This window comes from Phaseolus vulgaris, chromosome 3 (genome assembly GCF_051622355.1).
Source record: "Phaseolus vulgaris cultivar YP4 chromosome 3, ASM5162235v1, whole genome shotgun sequence".
NCBI lineage: Eukaryota > Viridiplantae > Streptophyta > Magnoliopsida > Fabales > Fabaceae > Phaseolus > Phaseolus vulgaris.
In genome coordinates this window covers 2,418,746-2,429,309 of record NC_143500.1, presented here as the reverse complement: position 1 = coordinate 2,429,309, position 10,564 = coordinate 2,418,746, and the positions used below count along the sequence as shown (strand labels likewise).

Here is a 10,564-nt window from a genome sequence, read left to right as displayed (position 1 = left end):
AAAGGGAATAACCTTTATTTTTTGTTTGTGTGTTATGATTCTAGTATTTAATATTGATTATTTTCTTCTTTAGTTAAACCCTAGAATGAGTGTGCTACTTGTATATATTCATATAATTTGTTTTTATTTGAATAATAAGAAAGAAAAGATATTCATTCTCATATCTTTTGTTCATCTCTGTTCCCTTTTGTTCATCTCAGTTCTATTTTGTAATATAGTAAATGAAAAAAGATATCCAAATAGTATAGTTGCAGAGTTCTGCATACCAATAAGTTATGAAGTGAACGTCACTGTTTTGATGAAAGGACTAAAATGTTAAATGAAAGCTTTTTTAGGAACCAAAATAAAAGACATTGTGGTTGGTTGTTGGAGTGGAATTCAATGTTTGAATGAGACAGATGTTATAACATGTTAATACCAAGACAATTATACACTCTTCCAAAATACATAATCCATAAAACAAATTGAAATTTAGAGAAGTGTCAAAAAGTACTTATTATGTAACTTTAAAACAACACATACAATTACTAATTAGAACCTTTCCATTATCTCATCTGGAACACTAACAAGGTAATTTTGGATCATTATGGTCCTTAAAAATCTGGAACTGCACTTCATAATCATGACTGCAAGAAAGGGCCTAAAACCAGTGGGGTTTGGTAAGCTAGACCCCATTATGATCATTATGTTAACCAAAATATATTATAAAGTTGAGTGATGCAGCCTAAAGTGGGAAGCAGAATAGAATTTGATGTTGGATTATCACATACAATACAACAAACATGATTAGAATGTAATGCAATAGGACTTCACCTAGAGTTATGAATCAAAATAATCTTAGTTACTACTACATCACACTGGATACATATATATACACAAACAAAACCCACAACATACATCATGGTCAAACACTGTATGATCCATCATCTCCACTGTTTACCCTCTACAAAAGGAGTCATGCACTGTCCCTACCACTATCAACACTCTTCCCAAACCTAATGTTCTTCAAACCATAAACACCCTAATTCGTATCCTCAAATGTCAGTTATCACTGTCCATGTATATCTCATCAGCTTATTACAAGCAAATACTAGTGTACAATCCATCTCGTATTCACAAGGTTTCTGCTGGCTGCTTTCAGTCGTGTTTACAGGCACTGCCCAAGAAAATCTTTTTACCTATTCCTGCACAAGCACAATGATATGATCGATCAAATTATCTTTGGTCAGTGAAAACATGACCAAGCAAAGAAATTAGACCAGGACCTATTTAGATTAACTTTTAGATAAACACTCACAAGAAAAAATTAACTTTCTGCTATTAGAGATCACACATTGTCTGAAGACATGATCAAATTAAAAATATACAACTGACACATAACCCCCCACTTTGCAAATCAGTTTTCTAAGATTAAATTAGAGCTGAACTCATTCTAATATAGTATCAAAAACATCCTAAATCCATTTAAGAAGACCACCTACCATATTTTCTATGAACCAAGCTCAATGGTATTGGACATAAACCGATGTATTGAGAAAACCTTAAATCCCACATCGACAAAAGATAGAGTCTAAAAAGAATGTGTGTGTATGAAGAACAACTCTCACCTTACAGATTAGTTTTGAAAAATTGAGTTATGTCCAAACTTGTAAGAAAATACTTAGGCATAACCTAATTCATAGAAGTTCTCTCATTCAGTTTCTCCAAAACCTTATGCAGAAGTTAATTTTATATAACTTACAAAAGAATCTTAATTCATTCTACCTTCTTGTTCTTTTTTACTACTGGTATTCACTGAAAAGTTTATCCAAACAGGAGCTAAGTTCACAAAAATATACCAAAAGCAAAATGGGGAACCACAACCTACCATTTTTTTCATTTTAACATTTAAACTTGGGGAGGGGAGTCAGGCTCTGAACCACAAAGGGAAGCATATGAAATGGTATCTTCCTTGGATATAGCCACAAAGTTCAGAGGAGCAGTAGACAATCTTCTCATTTCCCTAAAATACCCATTCTGACGGCCAGAGTAGGACCGCGGTGTCAGCAGTTCAGATGTTGTTCCACCACTTAGGGAGTTCCGTCGAGGTGTAGGAGGCATAGATCCATTGCCATTCGCACGGTAACTATTTGTCTTTCTAAAGCTGTTATTTTTTCTTGGACTAGGTTTAGAACCATACATGGCTTCCTTTTGATTTAGTAGTAGATCTTGCATCTTCTTATTGTCCTGCAAGATTCAACAAAACACACCAATTATCTATAAATAGTAGTGAAGCATATAGCAATATTTCTCTGAACATCAAAGTCGAAAAGAAAAATAATCCTGCTGACTTTTAGATTCAAAGATTAATTTGTGGACAAACAAATAATTGGCCATTGCATCCGGACAAGTAATTTTACCCTGTGTCGTCTCTTCTCTTCCTCTTTGTGTTGTCTGGCCAGTTTATAATCGTCCAATATTGAAACCAACCGTACCTAAAGATCATATTGACAATCAAATTTACCTGCTTAAAAAGGCTTGAAGATAGAAAACACAACCAGAATAGTTATATAGTACATCAAAGCTTACCCCATCATATAGAAAATGAGACTTCTTTTCATCTTCCCAGGATAGTGTTTTGTTTATAAGATTGTCAACCATAGCTGGAAAGATAACATAGGTCATTAGAAGAAGTTCAAATGGCGGTGTAAAATAACAGATAAGCATGCATGAAAGCAATACCTGGAATTTTGCCTACAGTTATCCTAGCACGTTCTGCACGTTTAAGATTAATGTGTGCACCTCGCCCAGCACTGTACCGATTGTCATCCTGAAATTATTTGCTACTTCAGAGAACAAACTAAATGAACTAACACTAACAGTGTTCATAAAAGAAATCATATGCAACAGCACTTATTTGAACTGCAAGACTTGAACTGCCTGATGAAAAAGGAAAATTGATCATGTCTCTAGCAGTATCCTAATTAGTGGGCACACTATTATTATAGTTTTCAGATAAAAGTATGGCATCACAAATAGCCACACCAGATTGATAGAGTTTGAACAAGAGACATAATAAAAAAAGACCTCTTATATAGACTAATCACATAGATACAAAAATATTGTAATCTAAGTATTGTTTCACTAAACTTTGGTTTCACCAACTTTCTCTTCAGACCATCTGTCATGGCCCTTTTACAATGTAGTCTACACAAGTGCTTTTGACTAATCCATACAAGAATCTCTCTTTTGTAACAAAAAATACAAGGTGTATTCAATAATCCTCCAGCAAAAAATGTTAGCATGTGAAACTTCCAATGAAAATAGAAGAGTTTGGGCAGGTACAAGAGACAAATTATAAAATATACTTTCTCTCTTACTTGATTATATTCATCAAGCCAATTCTCCTCTTCACATGCAGAAAGCCACTTGTCAATCCTATCTGTTACTTCTTTTCTGCTCAAGGCTTCATCTTTTGCCTTAATTATCTGTGCCTCAATGTTGGCTAATAGCTCAGAAGGATCCACCAGGCCTATACAATAAAACAGTACAAATCCATGTCAGATAATTTCCTTCTAAACCTTAAAAAGAGTTTTACAGAAGTGACTAAGTATGTGTTTGGTTCAACTTATTCAGAGAAATAATGCCATATTTTTGTTAGCTTGTTAAGAGAGCTTTGAAAAGAAAAATTATTTCCCAGAAAAAAGTTGATCTCTACCACATACTAAGCTACAGTTTACAGGTAAATAATCTATGAATGCACTGGAACAGACCAGAATCTATTAATGCACTAGCTTTCTCGGCAGCAGTACTTGTATCTGGTTCAATATGAGTCAATCTACATATTTCCTCTAACTCTGACCTCTTCTTAAAAACAAGTTCTTTCATTCTGCTAGCTTTTAGTTTTGCAAGCCTGTCCACTTCGGCTGAAGCCTGCAAAAAGACTCTTCAGTTTAGGAGTTCCATCTCCACAGAATAAATTGCAAGGAATGAAAAAAAAAATGAAGGGTGAGGAAACTGAAAGATACTTCCAGACCTTCTCTATCATCTCTGTTGAAAGAACACCTCTATCAGTGATATCTGATTCTGATGTTCCAACAATAGAAGTAATCCTCATAAAACAGTTTCTCTCTTCTTTTGATGAGTCCATTAAATTCCAAAGTTCAAATAGTTTAGCTACAACATCCTTCAGCTGCATTTTTTAAAAGAGTATACTATTAGTCTGAGACCAGAGTAAAGGAAGGGAAGAAATTACAAGAACCAATAATCTAAAAAAAATAATCACCTTCAGAATTCTAGTTTTCCTTTCTAATTTTAACTTTAGAATGGTCTGCTCTAGACCTTCCAACGTGCTATTGCTAATATTGGTCGATTGTTCCACCTGAGTGCCATGTAAACTCGGATGCACATCACCCACGGTCTGGCCAAAATCCAACCCAAGCACACCACAAAGAGAATGCACCTCATTCACACATTGCAAGACCTTTTGAAGACGGTCAGACTGAAAAGAACAGACATAGAAAATGCAAAAAATGAGTTCTAAAGGAGGATTGATAAAGTAATTGATATGAGGATGCATCTTGAATATCTCAAGCCCACTCATAAGTAGACTTTTCCTGCCCCCACGGATTCATTCAAGTGTGGTGTAAGAGAGGCATTTAAAATAAGACAAAAAGGGTCAAAAAAAGCATTTTAATTTTCATATGTATTACGTTTCTTAGGAGAAATAAATAAAGGGTAGGGAGCAGGCACGTATAAGAAACAAATATTAAAAGAATTGATCATTCACAAAATCCAAAGGGCTATGGAATTTCAAAGATCAATCTATATGAAAGATCAAAGATCAGATTATATCATAACACAAACCTTTTCCTTTTGAAGAGTTCTTAGATGTGTTTGATATTCATTAAGTCTTCTATGCGACAAGTCCTGTTCATCCTCAACTGTTGTGATCATCAACGAATTATTGACAGAATGGAATCCAAAAATCTCCCCACTAATCCTTTCTATTTGAGCCTTTACATCGTCAAACTGCTTCAACCTTTCATCCTTTTTCTTCTTCAGTTCTTCAACCAAAGGTGTGATGGATGCAAGTTTCTCCTTCAGGGAAGAGGATCTCTTCTCTGTCTTAATCTACAAATTCACGGATAAAAGTATCAGAAAGTCATATCATGCAAGTATATCTTTTATCCTCTCAAAGATCAAAAAGCAAATTCCCAGTTATATCTTTTCAGCATGCTCATATCATGTCACCTTTATCCTCTAATAGGTAAGATCGAACACAAACCATGCAAACAAAACAGATACTGCCCTGATCACATATAAAGTCCATGAAAACATTCCATAAATATTACTCAATACAGGACTATGCTTTGCACATATTTCAGGAAAGCAGTAAAAAAGTGCTTCTCTCCTACATTAATATTCACAATTTCAGACATCCAACAGCAGCCACAGCTCTTAAGATTTATAGATTGCAGCAACATCAATGAATAATATCATTTCCATTCATTTTTTTCATGGGCATGTTGGAGTGAGGGTGCTGGAACATGAGCAGGGGTTTAAGAGACACAGTGGAAGATTGAAGCTCTAATAACAACATCACACATTCACACTCTCATCTAACAGACTCAAACTGGTGCAAGTTGAGCCACAAACGCCTTAGCAATTTGTATTCACTAATAATTTTACTTTTTCTTTATATCCAGACAGCAAAATACTGAAATTCCAGTTAAGAAATTGACTTTTGAACAAAAGCAAAGTGCTTTACCGGCGAATGAATATCATGTTCGCCAAGTGAAGCCATTAGTGTTGCAAGCTCTGCTTCCTTGGCAGCAACTGTTTGATGAAAACGTGCTTTTGTGTTTGCAGCCTCATCAACCTTTCTCCTGTATACTTCTAAACATTCCCTCTCCAGCTCCATCAACATTCGATCTTTGTCCACCTCGCTCTCCCCAATGTCGTTCCATATTTGCTGCACACATAACAGTGTAAGCAATCCAAGAGAAAAAAAAAACAATAGAGCAAAACTCTAACAAAGAATGATTAAAGTGAAAATGAAAACAACGAACAGTTTGGTAAATCAACAAAATTATAAAACACTAAGCCAAGGTACACAGTAGTTAACGAGAGTAACAGATAAAGAATAAAGAACAAATGAAAAAAAAAAACAAATTGGTAATAACTTCCTAGACACATTAATGCAAATCAACAAAATTATACAACACTACACAGAACCTAAACCAAATTGTCACCAAATCAGAAACCGGTTCTCTGAGCACAAGGCAACGAGATTGAAGAAACAGTGAACTGTTGTAATAGATGGACTGTTAAAGACCAAGTCAACCCAAAACTCCAGACCAACTGCTGAACTGGTAACTTCTAAAATGCTTCAAGAATCCCAATTAAATGAAATTTGAAAACATACAGTAAAAATGAACCTTCGAAATTTAGACTAAAAAACAAGGAACACTTAAAAAGCTGAAAAAGGGCCCTTTTACAACTCAGGTAATCAACCTCATGAAGAAAGACAAAGCCCCTTTCCCCCGTAATAAAATAACCTACAGAGACCCTATCAGTGTGCTTTCCCTTTTGACACAGTAAAACAGACAAAAGGTTGACCTGAAGGGAAATAAGACATCATTGGGTAGAGAATACTCAAGAAGAAGAAGATAAAGAAAAAGGGTAGGGCATATCATGAACAAATAATCACGAGCAGACTCTTCATCACGAAAAAAAAACACCCCATGTCCTCATTTTTTTTGCACCGACAAATTCCTCAAAACCCAGAATTCTGAAACACCAGAGAAGGAGAAAGACCTCAAGTTCCCGAAGCAAAGCAGTGCAAGTAGTACTTGTACGGATACTGGTGCCATGTACCCCAATGGCCAGCATTGTTGACCCTCTTTCAGTCGCTCACAAGGTAGTGCTAATTTGAGAGTTACTAAGTAAGGCAGTGGTAGAAGAAAAGCTAAGTAAGAAGAAGAAGAAGAAGAAGGGTCAAAGCAGAAAGCAAGAAACTTTCAACTCATGTGAAAGACCAAGAGACACGGGGTGTCTCCATTGGTTGAAACAACCTTAGCTCCCTCAGATCTAAAGCTGAAACCTTTGGTTGCTTCTTTCTCCCACTCTCTCTCTTAACCAGATTGTTTTGGCAGCCACAAAGAGAGAAAGGAAATAAATTGTGAAAAGAGAAATGACAGGATCTGTAAAGAGGGTGTGTGTTGGAGTAGGAGAAAGTGTTCAGAGGGAGAAAATGGAAATGATTGCCATTATTATTGCAGAAGAGGGAAGCAAAATAAATGAAGAGGAAAGAGAAAAAGGGTTAAGCAAAAGCAAAGGGGCAAAGAACAAAGGAAGAGGATAATGCTTTTTTAGGGTTTGGTTGTTAGATGCTCAAATGCTCAAACATGTAGCTGAAAACACAAGAGCAGGTAAAGAACCATGTATTCAAATGGATCTGTATTCTACTCTCTGTATCTCTCTCTCTCTCTCTTTCTTCCTCTGTTCACATTCACCAATGATTTCTATAGGTTATAAACTCCACCCAAAAACACAAACATGGCTTCTTATTTTATATTCTATTCTTAACATCAATTAGATTCCATGAGAATTCTGCGTTTTCTGGCTTAATTTTCAATGAAAGACACGAAAATACTTATAATCTCTAATTTTTAAAAACACGTATATTACGAATTATATAAATTAATAATAAAAATTTATGTGTATAAATAAGTTTCAATTTATAATATAAAATCATCACTTATTTAAAAAAAAAATTTCTTATTTTTACAATCATAATAAAAATTTATATAATAAATTTAAATTTTTAAAAAAATAATATTTTTTTTTAAATATATTATAATTATATTAAAATAGTCAAAAATCACATAAACATTTTTTAAATTAAATATTTTAAAAAACATAATTTATATGTATTTTACAAATATTGATATTGATACATATATCGACATAAACACATTGTTTAAGATACGTATTCCTAATCCGAGCCTAATAAATTATATTGAAACAATACATTTAAATTTTTCTTAAACTTCTCTCTCCTATTGATGATGTTGTTGTGTTTGTGAGGAAGGGTCTCACTGAGTCACAGTGTTTGAGTGAGAATTTTTCTGTGACAGGATAGAATCTCTGCATTAAATGTTTCGCACTCGCTGTAAGGCGCGTGATACACAATCTCTAATAAGACAAGGAATTTGCTTTGTGAAGTTTGTGGAAGCGCGTGGGAATTGTTTGGGTTGGATTTCGCTGTGACCCAACTAGCTGTTTTGACATTGAAGTGTTTGCGCCAAATATTTTTTTTCCTTTTTATTAAATCTTATGAAAAATGTATTTCATTTATATATTTGTTATAACTTTTTCTATAAAAATCATAAAAGCCACGTGATATTATAAAAAAATTGATGTAACAAATATTTTTTTAAACAGTCTCATATAATAATAATAAAAATATTATAATTAAATAAACTTTGAGATAAAGCATTAGATAAATTAAAAATATTTTATAATTTAAAATCAAACGGATATAGAAACGAGTGAGTTTATAAATGCGTATTTCCATTCTGGATTTAATTTAAGAGATTATTTATTATTCATATTTATATTGATGCTTAATCAATCTAAATATTTTCTATTAATATAAAAAAAATTCAAATAATTCATGTAGATACAAGTTGATTTGTTGTGGAAAAAAAAAGAAATAAAATGAAAATGAAAAAAAAAAAAATTTAGGTTTCAACGTTTATATATTAATGACGGGTTTGGTATGAATTAATATTATGAGCAGAATTTGTATAGTTTAAGATAAGTTTTAATTAAGATTAGATTTTCATTTGTTTCATTATTTCATCTTTTAAGGAATAACACTTTACTTTTAATTAATCTTAAAGAGTTTATCAAGTAAAATAAGATGGGATTAGTCATTCATTTTTATAAGATAAGATAAGATAAATATAGATATCTTAGTAAATGTTGTTTGAATTTTGAGGTTTTTTTTATCCTAAAATATATATGTGCAATGTTTTATTACACAGAAGACACCTCATTTAATTTAGGAATAAAGTCTTGAATGATTCACATGTTTCTTAAATATAAGGTCGTGAAATCATTTATAACTTTTAAATATAGAATATATATATATATATATATATATATATATGTGTGTGTGTGTGTTTTATTAAAAGAGTTTAGTCTTAAATAAAATGTTAAATGCGTAATAAATTAATAAAATAATAATCTAAACTAAGCAGAGTTTTTTTTAACTTAGTTTTATATTGTAATGTTTGTGTCAATATTTGGTGTAAAAGTATCATTTAGATTTTGGTAATGTTTTTTGTGTGTATAAGGTTATAAATAATGTTACAAACTAGAAAAAATAATGAAAAGTTGGTAATTTTATGTGTGTGTTTTTAAGGTTAAATGTGTTTCACCTTAATTATTTTATATACTATCATGTTACTTAATGCTACTCTTTGTGCTCCAACAACAAAAACTTGCAAATAAGGAACTAAATTGTGAAAATACTATTTTAAATAAAACTTAAAAATAAATATTTATGTATATAAAATGATAATATATCGATAAATATAATATTACTAATATACATATATAGATATATTATATTTTTTAAAAGTGACATTTAAAAATAATAAATTTATATTATTTTTTACATTTAATTTCAGATTAAATTTTAAATAGTATATATTTATATATTATAATGATTAATTATTTTTATCTTTGAAAATAATTATTATTATAATACAATATCATAATTAATATCAATCAAGAAGTAGTTATCTCAACAATATCTCAACCTTAATCAAATTGATATTTCAATCAAAATTGAGCTAAGAAAAATATATAAAAAAATACATAAATTAAAGAATATTATGAAAATTTTCAAATTTTTTTTTTTAAGTTTAATTTAATTTTTGCAAATAACCCAATTTTAAAATTCTAAAATATCACTTTTTTAAAATTCCTTACCAAACAATATAATTTGTTCTAGAACATTTGAAACTCTCTCCTTAAAATTTCCTATCCAAATATATATACTCACTATTAATTTAATTAGAAACAATGGAGTTTAATTTATATAATTTTCTTGAGTTTTAATTAGAAGAAGATTGGTTAGAGTGAATACGACAAGCATTATAAAACATAAAATGATAAAAAGGAAAGAAGAATTTAGTTGTTGTGTGTGTCCACATCATATATGATAATTTGAAAATTGAGTTTAGAAATGATTTCCATGTTTGGTTAAGTGTCTATTATCTCTCTATCAATCTCTATTCTCTCAAATTTCCCAAACTAACATTCACATTAGGACTACACTAACACCAAACACAACTTCCACAATCATTACAACTCACAATTTAGACACTTTTATACCCTACTAAAAAAACTATTAAATAAAAAATAATTTTAAAAAAATTAAAAAAAATATTATATTAATTAAATTAAATACTATTTTAAAAATTAAAAAATTATCAATATCTAAATTACTTTATTTTATTCTAAATTTATATCTAATTAGCTACCAAAATTTTAACTATCAATTATTTAT

At 31.2% G+C, this 10,564-nt stretch overlaps 1 protein-coding gene across 1 annotated transcript; it reads right to left on the bottom strand.

Moving 5' to 3' along the window:
* Positions 1–725: 725 nt before the first annotated feature.
* ATMAP65-6 (Microtubule associated protein (MAP65/ASE1) family protein) lies at positions 726–7,549 on the bottom strand. The gene is made up of 12 exons (XM_068605955.2): positions 6,799–7,549; positions 5,750–5,953; positions 4,846–5,112; positions 4,265–4,480; positions 4,016–4,171; positions 3,753–3,912; positions 3,360–3,511; positions 2,722–2,809; positions 2,569–2,642; positions 2,400–2,474; positions 1,868–2,226; positions 726–1,184 (listed from the first exon to the last, which is right to left on the bottom strand). The coding sequence occupies exons 1-11, from the start codon at positions 6,871–6,873 to the stop codon at positions 1,888–1,890; spliced, it is 1,806 nt and encodes a 601-aa protein (XP_068462056.1). The 5' UTR covers positions 6,874–7,549; the 3' UTR covers positions 726–1,184; positions 1,868–1,887.
* Positions 7,550–10,564: the final 3,015 nt, after the last annotated feature.

Bases quoted from the DNA above. Each gene is read 5' to 3' on its own strand.
- ATMAP65-6 (XM_068605955.2), bottom strand. From the start codon at position 6,873: ATGCTGGCCATTGGGGTACATGGCACCAGTATCCGTACAAGTACTACT. The intron at 4,172-4,264 runs GTGATTATTTTT...TAAAAAATGCAG, and splicing joins GGAAAACTAGAATTCTGAAG to CTGAAGGATGTTGTAGCTAA. The intron at 3,512-3,752 runs GTCTGTTCCAGT...TTTATTGTATAG, and splicing joins TAGTGCATTAATAGATTCTG to GCCTGGTGGATCCTTCTGAG.